Raw genomic sequence first — 20,130 nt, forward strand, 5'->3', positions numbered from 1 at the left:
CACATCTCTCTGACCCGTGCCGTCTCTCCCTCTCGTCGGATCGTCTTTCAATGTGGCCTCCTTACACGACCGTGCGTGTGACCGTGATTTCATTATCAACGAACAGAGTGAATTCCCAAGGAATTGGCATTGAAGACTTTGTTGCTATGGTGATGCATTTGTTAGATTTATAACTAGTAAGGGAAATATGGGCATAAAGAAAAGAAACTTCCTGCTTCAGAGCGCAGTGATTTTGTAATTAAGATTGCAACAGTATGGTTTCTCCATTGATAAAACTGTGCATTTAACTCCATCACAGAGATCAGAGGAGCTCCCGCTCTGCCACTCAGTTACATAAAGCACGTGTATCACTCAAACAGATATTTTACCACTCAGGGACAGCTCCTCCCCGTGACGATCCCGCTTTCATTACAACAACTGTGTAGTTTCTCTATCTCGTGAAGAGCTTGACAAATTCGCGCAGCGCATGTGATGACCGGACACAAATGTTCGTCTCATTCAGCTACTGTGCCGCGTGAAATCTCACATTGACCTTTATAGTGTGTGATCCAGCCACTCACCTCAAATATGCCTACTGTATGAAGAGCAGCCAGTGTCAGGGAGGCGGGCTTGGCTTCCAGCGGGTTCAAAAAGTTTATCCGTCACGGACACGGCAGCTATTTAACAAACAAAACAGTGATTACTGTGAATGAAATCAGTTATCATGCTTAAAGAACAGTGTCACATTCCTGTTTGAGGGCTTCCTTCTATCTTTTATTACATCTGCACAAAATCATGTGCAGAAATTTTGACTTTTCATGAGGCTAATCCATTTTCAAACGCTTTGCTTGAAACATTTTATTGGGCATCAGCCGGCCTCTCGCTTCGTCGCCCCGCTCTGATTCTATGCATCCAGCTCGCATGATGAAATTGGGAAAGCAATGACTGGAATGTGGAATTTGGTTGCTCGGATTTCGACACATAAAGCGCACTGCAAGCAGACACTTGCAACCGTGTGTGCGTGTGAGTGTGCGTCTTTAATCCTTGAAGAAGGCTGGCGGTGACTGGCCCGAGAATCGGATGTTTTCTCATTCGAGCGATTCCCAGACACACCTCTTTCTCCCTCCTCCTCCTCCTGCACGGCGACGTCGGCCTCCTGTCTGTCTCTCCTCTTCTTCTATTCCCGTCTGTCCGACATCCCCTTCATTTATTTTTTTACAGTTGTCGGTAACTGCTTTGCCCTAGGAGAGATATCATAAGTTAGATGTAAGCTGCTGCTCACCTCCTCCTCCTCCTCCTGATCCATCATGACACACATGCTCACAGCCTTGGGGCGGTAGAGTTAAAGGAGGTATGTAAAGTTTGGGATTTTTAGGACCTTGAAGAGAGGGGGAAGGAGTGAATGCAGGAAAGGTGTTTCTCACACTAAAATAGTGAAAAGAAAAGCGGCAGGAATCGGAGGCAGCTGACATAAAGCAGAGCGAGACAGGAGCGGTATTAGCAGCTCATAAAAAGGCACTTAGAGCCGCAGTTAGGCGCATTCATCACCGCCGGCTGCTACCGAACACACACACGTCTTTAAAGTCTCCGCAGCAGCTGCTGCAGAGACGTCAAGATAAGGAACGTGTGAGGAAGGAGAGGGAGATAAGGAACGTGGGAGGATGATTTGATGGTCTGACGGACGGTTGAACCTGTTTCGAGTTCGTTGTGAAAGAAAGAACCTCGGTGTTTTTAAAGCACTGGATGAAAGTGTGTCAGTGCTTCTGCAAAGCCTGCAAAGTATAATGAGCTATAACTCATCTCTTTCAAACCCTTCACCCCGCCCACAAAACACAATCCTTCCATTCTTGTATTTTTTCCTCATTTACTCCACCAGGAGCTCATGAGCAGGACGCACATTCGCTCTGTTTTGACAAGAACTTAATACCAAAAGCTGGGGGGAAAAAAACCCATTTGGGAACAGGATTTGGAGTAAGCTCTTCCTCTTTTTTCTCTCTCTTTGATGCCTTCCGAAGGATCAGACGGCCCCGGCAGAAAAAGTTGTGACAGATTTAGAAAGCGGCAGCACACACACACACACGCGCGCACAAAAAAAAGTCCACAGAGAGACAGACAGAGCTTTGCCCTGGAGGTTTCTGAGGAGGAAACAGGAGACAGATAAAGAGGCAGCGATAATCTGAGAGAGACAGACAGAGAGCCGGAGAGAGGGAGGGAAGAGCACAGCTGTTGTGTGAGGAGAAAATACAGATAAAGAAAAGTGTGAAGGGCGAAGGAGACGGGGACAATCAAGCGAGGACTTGCATAAAAAGATTGCAGGATAATTCAAGCTGAAGGTCGAGAAAGACATAAAGGAGGAGATAAAGGGCAAACAGAGGCGAGGACGGACACCTGACATCCACGGCGAGCATGGAGACGCAGCAGCGCGGGAGGGAAGACTTCCTCTGAAGTGAGGAGAAAAGCGGAGCCGTGTTGGACGAGAGGAAGACGAGACCATTTCCTCATCATGTTTTATTCAGCCGGTTTTACAAATTCAAACAACCTGCGCCGGAAGAGCAACTTCGTCCCAGGGTAGAATGACGAGAGGCGCAAAGAGATACCTGCCGAGCCTGTGATACCCTTTTTCCTCCTCTCTACCTCAGACTCCTCCAACATCCTCTCCTCCTTCCAGAGCTTTAAATTCACTCACTTCCTCCTCCTCCTCCCTGATATCTCCTCTCCTCCTTCTCCTCGACCTCATCTCCTCACTATGTGGATACCAGCTTTGCTCCTATGGATTCTTAATAGCAGCAATTTGTGCTCAGGACAAGACTTTATGGACTATTACCAGACTGGAGACATGGGCACCGAGGTGAGACATTTAAAAACATGTGCTTAGCCTGAACTCAGACAATGATGTACCATTTCTTATTGGCTTCACACCAAAATACTGAGGAACTTCTACAGCTTGTAAACGAGTATCTAGATAACAAATGGAGATGCTTCCCCACTAAGCATGAGCGATAAACTCCAGGTCAATTCAAATGAGCATCTTTAGGAGATTTAGCATCAAATAAAATGATATCTTGTTTGTAAAGTATGTGTATGAAACATCTTAACAAGACAATTCACCCACTCAGTGATCTATCCTGTGGTTTAAAGGGCAGCAGCAGCTGCATTGGCATACAGGTTATCTCTTTAATCCAGTATAGAATGGAGAATGGATTGTATGATGTTTTTGTTCTGATATTATAATGCACATTTTTAAGCTTTTGATCGAATTACAAACAAGGGTTTTTAGGGCGGGCTTCTATTTAGCATAAAAGCATTTTTGATCCTTTAATTGAATAAATTATTTTAGTTAATACAAGAGGTATGAAGCTTTGATTGCAACCCGTTTGCAGTAGACCTTTTGTTATATAAGATGGTGTCACCAGCATAGAAACGGATACTGCAATGTTCAGTTAGAAATACATGATTATAAAGGGGAAATGAAGGGGACCCAGTATTGATCCTTGTGGAACACCTTTAACTTGATTTGATACCATCTGCGACAGACTTCGCCTTAAACATATGACTTGAATCAAGTTTAGGTAGACTCATCAAATGAATGGCTCATTCTGCAAAATACACAGTAATAAAAAGCCTTGTCATGATGTAGACGGAGAGCAGTACGAGCAACTGAACAATGTCAAATACAAGTCGTGTTGCAGCAGTGATTTTACTCTCAGAAGGTCTAAAGCCCGACTTCTGTGGAGGATCATGGAGTACAGACAACAGGTATATTTTGGTTATATAAAAACACTCCCATTAGCAATTCATATCCCTTAGCTTTAACTGGTAATCTCGAAGATCTCAGTTTTGTTCTCTCTGGCGGTCCCGATGGCGATTAACGGTAATTGCGGGAGCACACTTCCCAGATATCCAGACAGTGCTGCATGTGTGACGTCCACGGTCGGCTCCGGTTGTAACTCTTGATTTTCCTGGCTGACAGACGCTTTCCTTTTTAGACTGTTTGCTTCATCTGAGCGTCGAGTTTGTTTCTTTTTCTTTGGATTTTCACTTATTTTTGAAGTTGTATCTGTAGTCATCCATCTTTTCTTTGTTTGTTCAGCCATAGTAGATTACTGTTTACTCGCAACACTTGCAGAGACCGGAAAAGCAGCCGCTTAGCTCCGCCTACCCTCTCTGGCAGACCAACCACTGCTAGGTGATGGACAACGCGTCACTAACTGGGCGCCACTTGTGGTTTTATCTGCGATCGCGCCACCGACACCCAGTCAGTAATACTGCAAATGCAAAGGCTTTCATCAGTGGGCTCAATCACCTGTGTTACCTCTTTTACATTTATTTAAATGGAAATCTTGGGAGATTATTTCTTTAAATGCAATCAATTTGATCAATGTGATTGACCATTAGAACCATTAAAGACTAATTTTCGTTGTGCCAAGCAGGTTCCCTTTCTGTAAAGTTACTGCTTGTTTCTTTTAACATAATACTGGCATCGTTCCCTTTGGTTTCAACTGTCTACTTTACTGTAAATGCTGGTTGTGAGCCAGCAAGGAAGTTTTTTGCATGGGCTTTTCAGTGGAAGTTTAAGTGATCAAGTTGAAAGCTTCCTCGGTGTCAGAAAGGAATTTAAGTAGTAAGTGAGTCATTGCACAGTGAAATTCCAAGTAAAGTAAATTGCGTAAAAACCATAGAGATGTTGTTTATACTGCAACAAAGACTCACTGTGCAGTGAAAGATGTATGGGTGTGTACGTGCGCATGTGTTTACAAGGCAGCAATATCTAATGATGAAGCCCAAAGCACTGGTCAGTCATCCATCATGACCTCATAGTCCCATAGGGATGACCTCATGTCATGTGATCACTTAACACAAATGGAGAGAGAGAGAAAATCTGGGAAGGCCATGAAAGGGAAGGAGAAGAATCCATCCCCTACTGTATAATAAAACTGCCCGGCGATATTATGGAACATGTTTTACTTATATGTCCAATATGGCTGCTGGACAGGGTAATCGCCACTGACAGCAAGAAAAGAAAAGTTAAGGACGATAACAGCCTGTGTCTACTAACGGCAGCACCCACAACCTCAATTTCAGAGTCCTTCTCACTGGCGCTACCTGTTGCTAGGTTACTAAAGTTGTGCCAGCACCCTGAGTAGGGTTCGTTAAGTGTTTTTTATGGCAATTTTACAAGCAGCTCTAGAACGGGAAACTGCACCTTCGAAAAAATCCCATCCAAACGAAAACGCAAAAATGCAACAGAAACGCTGTCATGAGAATACCACACCAACAGGAGGCAATATTACCCCATCATGCAAAGAAGAAGAAGAAGAAGAAGAAGAATCTATCCCGACGCCTTTGTTCCTCAGTAAAATAGACGAGTAACTGCACTTATATGTGTAAACATGTAAAAAGTCCTGTGAAGCATCACTGTTTTTGTCACGTCCGTCATTTTGCAAGGAATGTCGCCTCATTAGTGACGCGTCACCATGGAGATAAAGATCCGTTTTCAGTGACCTAAAACGGTGTTCGTGTGGACGAAACGCCAAAACACAGAAACAGCTACGTTTTGAAAAATACCCGTGTACATGTGGACATGGCCTGAGAGTGCTGCGAGAAAAAGCAGCTGACGTTTGGGGCGCTGTTTGCGCTGAGGACGCTGAACTGCATCGGTTCTGTATAGAAAATAGGCACTGCCAGCGCAAAAAACACTGTTAGTGGACACAGGCCCCAAGAAGCATAACAAATGTGCCAGTAGGGCGACATGGCCAAAATCCTATATCACAATATAGGATTTTTATATCTCAATATATCGTGTTTTCTGGTAATTTAACAACTAATTATGCATATATGTCCATATGAAATAACCACATGATAACGCCTATTTTTGGATAATCCTGTGAGAGTTAAATACTGAGCCCGAGTCCTTTCCTGCACGTCAATGTCAATGTTAATAAACAGCGCCTCCCTCTGTGGTTCACTCACACGTGCAAGGACTAAAACGTAAAGCGTAAAATGTTTATTGCTGTAGAGCAGTTCAGCTGCTTGTTTTGTGACATCACGATAGAGACGATATAACAAAAACGCATACAATAGATATTTTGCTATTATTTTGACGATATATATTGTCATATTGCCCAGCCCTATGTGCAAGTATATTCTAGCAACACCAGGGACTTGGTTCTTAGGATGCCAATGTTGGCAATTTGGTCCTTTTCTTTGGTCCAGACTGAAATATCACAGCTTCTGGTTGGTTTTGAGACAAACGTCTCCACGACTACCGGCTCGATTGCTGTGAAATGGGGTGTACTCATTCATGTTCCCCATGGGATTGACTCGGATCATTGTGTCACGTCATCGTGAGGTCAGAATTATTTCTATCAGTACATGATACCTGCAGAAAAAATTCCCATTAGCTGCAGCTGGAAGTTGCATTTAGTGCAACTCAGCAAACACTAGCAGGCTGACGAGCCAAACTAGGATGGTTAATAAAATAAATGAGGTTCCTGTAGGTCGCTTCATGTCGTCGTGACACTCACAAAAAATAAGTGTATAGAAATCGTCTTGTGAAGGCAGGATTATACTGTATGTTTTTAACGCTTTATATAAAAAGAGGAATCTTTTAATCATAAATATAATGATCTAATAATACTTAAATTATTGTTGGTTATATCGTAAATGTAGCCGAGTGGAAGCATGTTGACAGAAAATAAAAGGGGCCCAAAATTGAACCTTGTGGAACACCACAGGTGATATGTTAGATGTAGGAAGAGTAATCAACGTCGGGTGACCAACAAGGTTATTTAAAAAGGTTAGAGGATCCACTGTATGTGTAGGAGCTGTTTTCATTGTTCTCTTTGTGGGCGTGGGAGGGCGCTGAGCACCTGACCAGTCACTGGCTGGATTTACATCGGTCATAGGTCAGTCCCAGGGAACCGAAACAACCACCCTCAAACGTCAACTCCTACCTGACTTTCAGTCCCGACAGGTAATACAGAAGCCTTAATGTGGGAGTTTGTTACACAATTAACCTTTTATCTTCTCAATCTACTGTAGTTCCGCAGGGTAGAACAGAGTCATCTGTCATAACAGCAGAAAAACCATTATGGCTGATGACTCACGGCAGGAACGTTTTATAAAGCATATCTAAAGTAAACTGAGATTTCCTGAATGGAGCTGGTTCGCCACATAAAGCTCTCTTTGTGCGATAATAATAATGATATGGGTGTTGGCTGTGCCGACGGATCTGTTTGGTCCATTTATGCACGCCTAATGTTGCATTCAAGGACTCCTCGGTTGCTCTTACGTAGGAGGTTGGTGGTTGAACCGGTCATGGAGGGCTCATAAAGCATGGGCTGATTTTCTAAGCTGCAGGAGGAGTTGAAAATGTAGCGGAAAAATTCAACCCCGATGGGAAAACTGGGTCAGATTATAGCGTCTGGCTCGAGGGCAGGTATTTTCATATATTATCACACCGCCTGAGGTGACATTGTTTGAAGTCTTACTGCGAGAAAAAGGAGGAAAAATACACGGCTCCGTCGCTTCCTTGTGTGTTTGGGTGAGCGGAGGACACACGTATGCATAATAACCAACAGTAGCCAACAGCGACATGTCACAACACATTGGTAGCTGAGGTATTCACTGTTTATGCAGCTCACACAAGGGACGCTTACACAGTAAATCTACCGTATTTCATAGTTTTCCTCCAAAAATACAACTCAGATCCACTCACGTTGCAACAGTAGGCTTTCTATTTAATTTAATCACAAAAATAAGGAATATTTGGCCTTAAAATTCCTCCCAAACACCTATTTTCTATTGTAAAGTAACATTTGTCCTCTACTTCCTGTCTCCCAGGCTCCAGTGTTGTCAGACGACCAGCCCAGTTTGGAGACGGTGACGAGCGTGGATCAGCTTTTACAGGTTCTGTACCCGGAATACAACTTGCTTCAGCACTGCCTGAGGAGGAAGTCGTGGCGCGACTCCTCTTCCCCCGTTTTCGCCGCCTCCTCGGCGAGCCCTTTAGTCCACTCCGGGGATGAGGATCTGTGGGGTCAGCCGAGGGAGGAGGCGCTTCACAAAGTGGACGGGACGTTGGGAGGTAAATGCTGAGAAGACAATTGAATGCATACATTTTACGCCCTAGATAGATTTAAACTCCAACAGAGTCTAAGTACAAGAAGGTGGTAAATGCAGCAGTGTGAGAGCATTTGGAATCCAAATCCTGTTACTTAATCACATCTGTTTCCAGTCATCTTAGAGGAGATCCAGCGGACCTCGTGCCAGCCCAGAGAGGTGTGTGTTGAGGTGGCCAAGGAATACCCAGAATCCACCAGTCAGTTCTACCTCCCGCGCTGCGTGGCGCTGCACCGGTGCGGCGGGTGCTGCACCAACGAGGCCTTTTACTGCACCAATACGAGTCACACGCTCGTCAACAAGACAGTAAGTGTTGTCGCTGGATCCTCTCCTCCCATGTGAGACACTTTATAGCACTTTAATTATTTAACACTCGCTCAGACGGCCTCGGGGAAGTGGACAGAAACCAATCTACCACAGCTCATCTCAATCACAGCCAGCTGTACAGCAGGGGGACGCCCTTTGGCTGCGACTGGACCTCAGTCACGCACAGTTGCACAATCTCGCAACTATTACATCAACTGGAGCACTTTTTCATGAGCAGAAAACTGTACTGACAGCAGCAGCAGCAGCAGAACACATAAAAGATAACTGTTTACTTACACAATCTCCTTCTTCCTCCTAGCTGATGGAGCTGTCCCCGCCCAGGATGGATCGCTCCGTCGTCATGGTGAGCTTCGTCAACCACACTTCGTGCGAATGCCTCTCCAAGCGGCCGCTCCACTCCATCATCAGACGAGCCGCGGCAGATCACCTGTGAGTGGGCAGTGACGTGTGCAAACATCGATGAGTCATTTCTCAATGTATCCGTGGCATTTGTTTGATGTGAGCGTGCGTGTGTGTGTGTGTTTGTGTAGATGTTCCCCACCCGAAGTTCCCTGTGCCTCGGGCTCATTATGGGATCCAGTGAACTGTGTGTGTGTGTCTACAGACGCCATAAACTACTCTGAGAGGGAGACAGGTAAGTGTGTATGAGTCATGTTTCTTCTGTGGCTGCTGCAAATTTTCTTTAGATCTGAGAGACATTTCCAGTATATCAGATATATTTTGATTTTTCTCCATTTTTTGCATAATTTCTTGTGAAATACTCAAAAACTTTCAGCTGCTTTGGTTTTAAAATGCGTCAAATGAATCATGAAGGGAACCACTCGTCCAAACCAACTTTGCAGTAATAAAATATATATATATATAATGTTACAATGTTGGATGTTCAGACTAAACGTGGGTGAAGTTTCAAATCTGTAGGTAAAAGTATGTTGGAGTAATCCCCTGCTAAAGAAACTCTCAGTCTGCAGGCTGCCAGGTTTCACAGTTTTTTCAACACGCTGCACTTTGTGAAGTCACAGAGAGCTGGCCAATCAGAAGAAAGTGGGCTTGTAGGGGCGGGATTTCTTAAAGGGACAGAGCTGACTGAGTCGTTTCAGGCAGAGGCTTCATGAGGGCCTGCACAGAGTTTTTTTTAAACTATAAATTATGCCAAGCTACTCCACAGGTATCAAAGGTGAAATATGAAGCTTATAATTAACAAATTTCCGCCCCTTTAATTTTAAGGGGGAACCACTCGTCTTAAGAGCTAACTAATAAAAAAAAAAAACTTTGCAGTAATAAAACGCAAAAAAAAAGTGAGTGTTTAGGCAAATGAAAATTAAGCAAGAAATCAAAAATATAACTGAAAAAACAATCACAGAAAATATCACATGATATGCCCAAAAAGAGATCAGGGTGTCAAATAAGCACTCTCTCTTCCCCATACTTCCTGTCTATCTTCAGATAGCAAAAAAATAAAAAAGGCAAAAGCAAAACAAAAAAAACGTAAGAAAAATGTATGTAAAAAATTAAAATAAAAATTAAAATAAAAAAATAATAATAATAAATGCAAAAGCCACAAAAATAATCTTTAAAATAATTAATAAAATAAAAATATATAACTAAATAAGCAACACTCAAAACTTAAACTGGGAAGTGTATTAAAAAAACTTCCCTCATGGGTAATATTCTGCAGCAGATGCAGGAAACCCTGGAGGAACACATGTGATTTCATAAGTCAAGTGTACACAGTGTAAACCCTTCGCAGTGTGGAGCGCATAAAAGCTCCTAACAGCAAGTTTAAACCAGAAACAAAATGAGCTTTTATCTCAAACAAATCTAAAAACTCCCGGCCCTTTACCAGAATGCACTGTCATCCAAGACGCGGCTACACCTGAGTAGGTTTTAGGACGCGAGCCAGATTTCGCTTTAGTTTCAAAGTCTTAAAAAATTCCACCGCCACTGCCAGACTCTGAAGATGATAGAGCCTTGGCGGCAAATAAACTGATCTGAAGCTGGTTTCCCCCGAGGAAATGTTTATTCAACTGTAACGTGAGAAATGAATCTGTCTTTGTGGCATTCTACTTGTACAATCATGCAGTGAACTGCAGAACCCTCCGTATCAAGATACTTTTACTAATAATAAACTGGCAAAGCTTCCTTATCACTGCTAAAAAGAGCACACAAATAGATAGCCATGGGAAAGAGTCAAAAATATTCTGAATATATGTGAACAAACATGTTTATAAGACCTTCCTCCACGTTTCCACAAGCAACACTGATGTAATAAACATAACATCCAGCCTCTTTGCAACTTTAATCCCTGGCTCTGAAGCTGCTCGCTCGACTGGCATCAAAGAAACAAAAAGTCTTCAGCCATGCGAGCTAACATTTGGAAGGCGTCTCCAGTTAATCCCGCCCTCTTGTGCTGTGATTGGCTAGAACTGGCTCGTACTGCTGTGCTGTTATTGGTTAGTTCGTGTTGCGTCTCAGGATGCTAAGTAGCTAATGTTGTTTCACCCGGTACAGGAGCATTCTGCTAGTGTCCCTAAACCTAACCAACTATTACACAACATTAACCCGATACACGTTATGCTCAAACCAATCTCAGAACCCATCTGACGACGATACAGCCTCTGGGGACAGCGGTGAACATGTCGGGCGTGTCCGCTTTAGCCAGCGGTTAGCGGTAAACCCGAGACTTCCTTTTCCATGCGCTGCATTGTTTAGCAACTTGAGAAGCGCCAGGGTGTGCAGATCAAACGTCCCCCCAGGTATATAGTCAAATTAAACGCAGTAATTTCTTGGTTCATTAAATCCCCCAGAGGAGCGCCCGTTCAGTCTCACTTTCACAGCGGAAGTGAACTCGAAAAAGAAACCGATTTTCTTGTGATTTACTTTAATTAACGGGTCTTAAGTTTGCCGAAATTACAACATCATGATGCAGATTAGTAAAGAGTAAAAATGAAGCTTTGTCAGGTCTGTCCTCGTTGAACGGAGGACGAATCGACCATTTCTAATGCATTCGAGGAAGTCGGGAAATCTAAACGCTGAGCAGCTTTCGCCGCACAGCGTCATGGGAATTTAACTCACGTTGAATTTATGATGCAGAATGGATTGTTAGCTGTTAGCATGCAGACGTCTGTTTATGGAGATTAATAAGAAGGTAAAACGTTGTTAGGTGAGGCTGATGGGAGCCGGGACGTCATCACGGCAGTCTGCGTTCAGGCTGCTTTTGCTCTCCACGCGGACGAGACTTTCAATACTTTTTACGTAGAATGTAAATAGAGATTATGCCCAAACTAATCAGTTATGTTCAGGTACAAAAAATACTAAAGAATCATGGTTTGTGTTCAAGTATTAATCTGGACTTGAGAAGCAATGAAAGTGTGTTTGTTTCCTAGCCAATGATATCACAGTAGCACGAGCCAATTGCAGCACAAGAGGGCGGGGTTAGGTTAAACTCTATTGGTGAAAAGAAAAGCATTTGCTTGGTATATTATTTACCTGGTTAGCTTTGCCTGTTAGCATGCTAACATTTGCTTTTAAGCACTAAACTAATGGGATTGTTTTGATTGGCTCGTGAAAGTTAATCAGCAACAAGAACAAACAAAGCTGGAATAACAATCATTACATTTTCTCTGCCTTCCTTTCCATGTGGCTTTCAGAAGCGCAGGACTCGGGTCTCCTGGCTCTCTGTGGGCCCAACAGGGTTCTGGACGAGTCCACCTGCGAGTGCGTCTGTCGAAATGGACTCACCGAGGCCAGCTGCGATCCAGGCTGGAAACTGGACCACAACACCTGTAAGAAGAGATCAGTTACTGATTATATTTCACACTGCCCGGGGCACTTTGATGCAGGCTTTAAAGCTCTTGTTTCAAAAGGACCATTTCACTGTAAACACAACAATTTGCAAGAAAAGGGAAGTCAGTCTGAAAGCAACCAGGCAGGATCGAGCCAGACGGATTAATCACAGATGAAGGGAGTTTTGGAGGAAGCTGTGCTTTATGCAAATGTCTTCAGTAACAAGTCCGGACCAGACCACAAAATATTTACGACGCAGACAGACGTGAGCGTTGCAATGATGACGTCTGGTTTTCCAATCACCTTAATGTCATTTCTTCTTTCTCTTTCTGTTCCCAGGTGAATGCCAGTGTGTAGGTCAAGGCGAGGGGAAGCTGTGCCCCACGGGGCAGAGGTGGGACGAGGAGCTGTGCGGCTGCGTGTGCGCCGCAGAGTGTCCCGGGAATCAGCCCCTCAACCCCGACACCTGCCTGTGTCAGTGCAGGGAGAGTCCTCATTCGTGTCTACGGCAGGGCAAGAGGTTCAAGCCCAGCACCTGCAGGTAGGGGTCCAGCTGCTGCTGAAGTGTCCTTAAGCAAAACGCTGATATTCTGAACGCTGCAGTGTTGCTCCCTGTGAAAATACCAAAGAAAGAATGTGTCCTTTGGGGGATGAAATTATCCCAAATATTCAGTCTGGGTTTCTGCCAGCGAGACGCAAAAGTCTGAGCCATAAAAAGCCAATAAGCTGCAACGATATGAAGATAATTTTGTGTATATTCGCCCGTCTCTCTCTCTCAATATTTAAGTTCTGTTGCTGTTTCTAAGAGACGGGGGAAGTCCACTCCCGTTTTACAAAAAGCAACTCTTGTTTCTTGCGTCGAAACAATTCCTTTGAATTAGCAGTTCTTCTTTCCTATTACCACGAATGCGTTAAATAAAAATCTATGACCTGATTTGAACCCACAGATTCAGAGCTGTTTTGTACTCGCCTGCATTAGGAACACTCTCGTTGACTTGGACAAAAGCACTAATTGCCATATGCAGGCCAGATCACACTGAAATTACTTCCTCAGTTTTAAGAGAACATAAAATAAGTTCGGGGCGATTAGGAGCTAATGAGTGATGTCACACAGGCCTGAGGGCAAAAGGAGGTCCCAATCTTAAAACGATTTGGCAGTACTGAAATGATTGTATCGGCACGTTTGATGTCGGAGCAGGTTTTTACTGGTGAACGTGTAATTTCTTCTTTCTTCTTTGTTCTTTGATAATGTCTGCTTATTACCCAGTAAAACAAGGGCGCCGTAATACACGAGTTCAGACTTCAAAGCGTTTTGGACAAGATTGTTCCAGGGTTACAATGACTAACTTTTAAATTACAGTATAAATTGTTATTTTAGGGGGATATTAATGATATAATGCGCCCAAATTACATGTTCGTTTAAAGGAGCAGTTCGTCCCTGGAAAAAGCCGCTGTCAGTCAAAGCTGGTGTTCTCTGTCCCGACAGGACAGGAGCGATATTTGAAATTAGCGCCATAGCTGTGGAGAAAGTTGTACAACCAGCTCGTGGTTTCGCCCATTCTACATTCCTAGAACACCCAGCATGCATTGCGCCCCTCCCTCTGAAAGGAACGGCTCAGCGAGAGACGCTGGAGTGAAATACGACCATTTTCCAGTCGAGGACAGGCAACGGCTCAGAGCGGTACAGAATCCGAAACGCGACGAGAATCGACCGGTGGATCGTCTAAAAAAAAATCTTCAGGTCTGCAGTCAACATTTCAAACGTGACGATTTTGAACGAGACATGACATCGGAGGCGGGCGTCCCAGATTGAGGAAGTGTAGTTTAGCAAGCTCATGGCCTCCGCCAGATGATGTGTTTTACGTAGTCTGGCGGAGGTTTTCCAGGCCCCATTGGAGAAGCGGATAGCGTCCTCAGAAGGCACAGAGCCAAACTGCTAATGACATTAGCTCCCCATAATAGCATGATAGGACTGAGGTTGAAAATCGGCGCTGGCCCTTTAAGGATAAATAAGGTTGTGTGAATCTCTAGTGGAGACCGCTAAAGCTTCTGTTCACCATGACTTACCTGAACCAGTGGCTTATACTTGGAGAACCGGTCCTGTATGCTGTCTTTAGGTGCTGTCAGAACTCTTCAGTCTGGGAGCTGAGTAAGAGAAAGCAGTGAGGGGAAAAGTGAGATAGGAAGATAGAGGGGGGGAAAGCAGACAAACTCTCAATGGACATATCAAACATTCCAAACTCCAAAAGAAAAACTCTGGATTTTCCTCGTTCACATGTTTCTATGACCTTTTATGGACACAGGGTGTCCCAAACAGTCGACCATGGTCTCAGCAGCGTGCGCGAGCTAGGCATGCCTGTCGGGGTTCCCACAGCCGTCACGTAAGAGATCAGCCCTCCTCTGACCCGAGAGGCCTGCGGAGAGACAGACAGGGAGACAGGGTGAACTTGATGACAGTGAGCAGGGCGGCGCGCAGGCAGGCTCGGAGACAGATGGAGTGACAGCTACGAGGAAAAACACACGAGCAGACATGAGCGATAACATGAGCGATATCTAAACGTGGCTTTATAAATGTGGGAAAGTTCACAGACATGCATACGAATGACCTTTCATAGGAGTTAGCTTAAAATAAGATCCTGAGCCTAATAAGAGTGACATTACCTTTATTTGACTCCCTTGTCCATCCATTTTTTTTTACATTAAAAAGTTAAAAACTATTAATTCAATTAACTTTTATGAAGCTTAATTTTACACATCATTTTTTATTTATTAAATGTTTAATAAAAACTGGCTCCACCACTCAACCACACCAGTTCTTACTTGATATTATCAGTTAGCTTCCACCGTAAGTATCTACACCCTCAAGCTAGCTGCTCAGTGGAGCTGCTGCATAGCTAACTCAACAAGCTAACGTTAGCTTGCTAACGTAGAACCGTTTTGACCCAAAACTAAATGAGGGACCGTAAATTATGGTCCACATGTCTGAACTAACACTTAAATGATGATTACACTTCACAAAAATTACAACAACAAACCAAAAATTGTGCCACAAACACAGAGGGAACAAACAAAGCTAGGTTAGCATAACAAGATAACTCCTTCTCAGACGCATAAATGCTAACTCTTTAAAATATATTCACTGATAAAGAAAACAAAGTAATGCCTACATTTAAAAGATAGTGAAGTAAAATATATAGTTTGCCTCCTAAAAACGTTTTTATCTATGTGAGGGTAAAGTAAGTAAGCTAGCTCTTTTGATGCTAGCAACCAGTTTCACCATTTGAAGTCATTTGCAGCCAAGACGCTTCTTAGCTTATTTAATACACGGCTAGTTTTAATTAACTAAACTTTGAGGATTATTAACTCCTACTTACTACTTGCTAGTTTCAATGTTTTTTTAATAGCTAGCACAACCTAATCCAGCCCTATGAAACAGACAAGGCAGCACAGGATGCTTTATACAAGTATTCTTTTTTACTCCATTCTTTTCCTCATTTTGTTTTATGTCTGATTCAACATCTGGTCACAGGGGGTGGTACAAAAGAATATTATACACCTACTGTGATTTTGAAGAGGAGAGTTCACAGTATTTGGCCGTCTTCCTCCCCTCCTGGGAGGCATACTCCCTTCTTTTCTCACACACAGAGCCGTTTGATGCAAACAAAACTTGGATCAGGGTTTATCCAAAAGGGATGTGAGGATCTGAATAATCAAAAGTGTTCATGCCAGAAGAATAATCTCCCATGTGTCCTCTTTTTTTTTCTCTTCCTCTTCTCAACCTCACCCTTTCTTTCCTCCCACCCTTCTCTCAAAAATCTTCTTTATACTCTTTTCTTTTAACTTTCTGTCTTTTGACTGCTTTCCATTTCTTCTCCGTCTAGTTGTTACAGGTTGCCTTGCAGAAAGCCAAGACCTGTGTGCCAGACTGGTTTCTACTACAGCCACCAAGTCTGCCAGTGCATCCCCAACTACATGAGGCCTGAGTGGAATTAAATGATCACAGACAGAGAGAAGAACTGCAGATTTATTGCCCGTCGACATGAGGCTTTCTGGCCTCAAAATAAAGGGGGAAAGAAGTGCCTTTGACAGGAAGGAAGGAGAATGGAACTACACAATTACTTGTACTGGATATAAAAGACCCTGGAGGAGGTTTGTTAATGCTGTCGGACAGGAAGGAGGACGGGAGTGCTTCCCAGTGGAGCAAAAAGGCCGAAACAGCTTCCCGTATGCACTCAAACTTGTAAAATTGGAGTCATTTTGAGCAACCTTTAAAACTCAAGGCGTACATTTATAACAAGATCCTGATTGGAAGCAACCAATCATGCAAGGAGACGGCCTAAAAGCATGAACGCAAGGGAGGAATGGACCAATCAGACTCTCGAGCCAGCGCTCTCCCCAATGCAGCGTGTTCAAGCATGATGTTCCACCACCAACCCTCCACATAGACACCGCATGACTGTGTGAAATGGAAAGTGGAATAAAATAATAACAGACCAGACTCCATTGGTTTTTTTCATTAAATAAGCTGCAGGCAACTTCACTTTGTTTTGGCAGGCTCGAGTCACAACATATTTGAGAGGCTGAAGGATATATTTTGCGGTAATCATGTCACGTGACGTTGCCGGGGGCCCGATGGAAAAGGTTACAGTATATTTAGGTTATTGATGCAGCTTTTCTCAGCTCAGCGAGAGAGTAGTGGTTGAATGCCAGACCCTGTTTAATAAAACGCTAATTTAAACACTCCCAAACAGCTATTATATCCTCCAGTTTCTACTTGCCTCTACTGCAGTGCTGCTCTTTGAACGTCTCATACATGGCTGAATAGAAATCGCAAAGGACTGTAACAGTTGGATGCAGTCTTAATTCTTTGAGTTATTTAACTTTACATACTCTAAGTAATACTATTTGTAAATATTTAAATCTTTTTTCATATTTAAAACTGATATTTTGAAGTGGGTATCATGTGTCATTGTAAAATACTGTATTTAAGTCCCGATCAAATCTAAATATTGCTTTGAATTTAAACACACGTCTTTCTCCTCCTGCAGTTTCAATTATTATGGAGAATTTGAATTGTGTTTGTTGTTGTCCATTTTACCTGCACTGCAAAGGGTTTATTCAACAGCTCATTTAGGACCTTTACAGTTTTATAACATCATGATTTTGTGGCTCAAAGGTACATTAAACATTAGAATGAGGATTCATTGCAGTGAACAAATGATTGTATTGTTTGTGTTTTATATGTCAAGAAAAACTGAAATTCTTGTGTCATGCTATTATGAAATATTTAATGTAGATTTAAAGTATGGATTAAAAGCCTTGTCAGACTAACATGCTTGTGTACCCGTTTTATTAATGTTGGGTATTATATCTTGCTAAGGGGATTATTTGTAACAACAAAATTAACCAAAATTCAAATTCCCACAGCTGATTCATCCCACGAAGACATTTGTAACAACACATAAACCAAAGTTTGTGAAATTGCCGCAGTATTTCAAAACAACAACTATTTTTACACTTCATTTAGTCAATTAAAGCCATATTATGTAAATTTAGCTGGAATCCAGCCACCATGACTCAGAGGGACAATAATGAGATAATACTGATGCTCAACTAGTACTTGGGGGAATACTGTTTGAACTTTAGCTAACCATTTAAGTTAAGCTAATCTCTATTTACAAGGAAATTGGATTTCCGGGACGGCAAGTGTTGGGTTTACGTTCGTAGTTCCATTTGTAGTACGCTTGTAGTCCGAGTAATATTGACCAATCACGTATCAGCAGGCTGCGGCGTATGCAGGCGGAACGTAATGCGCCGTAATGATATATCGGCTCCCATCAGCGGCTATCTGATGTTGATTTAGCTTCTTATCAGTCTCTTTAAACATACATCTGCATGCTAACGGCTAACAATCCGTTCTAGATCTAAAATTCAGCTTCAGATAAACTCCCTGAAGCGTTGTCACGACAGCCGTTCAGCAGATTTCCCGACTTCCTTAAATGCATCATAAAAAATCGATAAGACATCCGTTCAACAAAAGAGCATTTAAAAAGTAATTTTCTTCTATTCAAAGGTTAAACGTTAATTAAAGTAAATCAATCACAAGAAAAACGGGTTCTTTTTCTGTAAAAAATGCAGCAGGCGGAAAAGAAAGTCGATGGGATCCGAGATTGAAGCTTTGCTAACAATGGCTATAACCCAAAGTTAGCAAACATTAGCTAATATAAGCAATCATGGGCTACAGTCTACCACAGTGTTCTCATAGCACGACTTAAATACTGTGTTCTTGTTTTGGAGTGAATATTTCGTTTGGAGATGGCGTTTAAACTTGTTACTGACCATGACACTGTTTGATAGCTTTCCACACGCACACGGAGTTGGTGCGGCGGGATCACCGGTGAACTAAAAAAACAAACGACATGTTAGCATCACTGTGGAGTCGTGAACTCACCGTTTTCACTTTCTTCCCGTCACGATTAGTGAACTCTTCTTCCGGGTTATTAGTTTATATTTTTACTCGTCAAAAAATGTGTCCATCTTCGTTGTTGTACATTCCCCTGTCACTTGTCACTCTCGCCGTCTACGCATCTCTAATTCTATCGACTAAAATCAAAACCGTAATCACCAGTACTCGAGCTTGCTACCGCCACCTACTGGCAAGGCAGACAAGTAGCTCAACTCAATTCTTTTCCGGAACGTTTTCATTTTCTGGACCAATTACGTAGGCTATAATTGGACGACCTCCGAAGGCACACCGGCAGTCTCTCGCGGAACACTCGTGGTTGATTTACACTGGTCAACCAGACCAACAAAGGCGAAATCGTGACGTATTGTACCTTTTTTTTTTTGCAGAAAACCAATCAAATTCAGTCATAATCTGGCATAAAAATCTATTACATATAATATTCATGTTATGGCAGAAAAGTTACTCCTCTGCATGTTGCTATTATCCCGTATAAAACAACAATAATGCACACAATGGGACTGAAATTTGTCACTGCTCCTTTAAAGACCCAATTGCATGTAAGCTCTTTGGCAACTAGTGGATGAGAAATGCACGTGAGGTTTCTCGTGTTTCAAATGACAATCATGGGGAAAGTACCTCCACCCCTTTTCATGCACGCACAAACACACACACCTGTGAGTGGGAACTCGGCTCTTCCTGTGGTCTCCGGTTTCTCCTCGCTCCTCTCTCCCTCTCTCTCCCCGTCTGTGTCTACCACAACAAACAATATTGACTCAGATGGAAAACAAAGAGATCATCTTTCTGTCTGGCCCATGTGACCGCCTGTCTGATCTCATAATAAAACACTGCCATCAGCCATACAGAGCCTCAGCTACCTAAAACACGTATAAGCTAATTTTGTACAGAAAGTGGACATGAAATCAGGAAGCTACACATCTCACTTCGACTGAAGGGGGTTATAAAGCACTTTGAATAGTCTAATGATAACCACAGGAAGAAAAAGCATCCATTTGAAAGGCGGAATAAAAACTGATTTTTATAATTCACCCTGAAATGTCGATGTGGTTTCATGCAGGGAGAGTCTGCGCCTGAGGCTGCAGTTGGTGCAGATCCAGGTCTTCTGACTGCAGCTGTGGATTCAGCTCCTTCCCATCACAAAGCTTTAATTGAAACTCAAATAGTTTGATATTTATAAATATTCTTTCCTTTCATTAATAATTGTGATGTAACGAAGGCGGTGGGGCACTTACCCAGACGTGTGGTGCTTATTTTAAAAGATATATAATAGATGAGCTTCCTCTGATCTTCAAATACCTGTTCAATATTTCCACACATTTCAAACACATTTTCACATCCCTGGTGTATTGAACTGAAAAGATGCCATTTGAAATGTTTTATTTTCTCTTCCAAGGACAAAATATAAACCCCCCCCCCCCCCCCAACTCCAACACCCC

At 42.9% G+C, this 20,130-nt stretch overlaps 1 protein-coding gene across 1 annotated transcript; it reads left to right on the forward strand.

Annotated features, from left to right (window-relative positions):
* Positions 1 to 1,898: 1,898 nt before the first annotated feature.
* On the forward strand, positions 1,899 to 17,514 carry LOC138603763 (vascular endothelial growth factor C-like). The gene is made up of 8 exons (XM_069675665.1): positions 1,899 to 2,827; positions 7,822 to 8,065; positions 8,216 to 8,406; positions 8,726 to 8,856; positions 8,958 to 9,061; positions 12,075 to 12,209; positions 12,550 to 12,751; positions 16,092 to 17,514. Exons 1-8 carry the CDS (start codon positions 2,726 to 2,728, stop codon positions 16,201 to 16,203), a joined length of 1,221 nt encoding a protein of 406 aa, XP_069531766.1. The 5' UTR covers positions 1,899 to 2,725; the 3' UTR covers positions 16,204 to 17,514.
* The last annotated feature ends 2,616 nt before the right edge of the window (positions 17,515 to 20,130 follow it).

Source organism: Semicossyphus pulcher, unplaced genomic scaffold, assembly GCF_022749685.1.
Source record: "Semicossyphus pulcher isolate SPU_LCO1_2020_fin unplaced genomic scaffold, fSemPul1.0.p SCAF_24, whole genome shotgun sequence".
Lineage (NCBI taxonomy): Eukaryota > Metazoa > Chordata > Actinopteri > Labriformes > Labridae > Semicossyphus > Semicossyphus pulcher.

What these genes read in the sequence shown, in the direction of transcription:
- LOC138603763 (XM_069675665.1), top strand. Translation starts at nt 2,726, where the DNA reads ATGTGGATACCAGCTTTGCTCCTATGGATTCTTAATAGCAGCAATTTG. An exon ending in CGAGCCGCGGCAGATCACCT is followed by an intron (nt 8,857 to 8,957) that starts GTGAGTGGGCAG and finishes GTGTTTGTGTAG; the next exon opens with ATGTTCCCCACCCGAAGTTC. An exon ending in GAAACTGGACCACAACACCT is followed by an intron (nt 12,210 to 12,549) that starts GTAAGAAGAGAT and finishes TTCTGTTCCCAG; the next exon opens with GTGAATGCCAGTGTGTAGGT.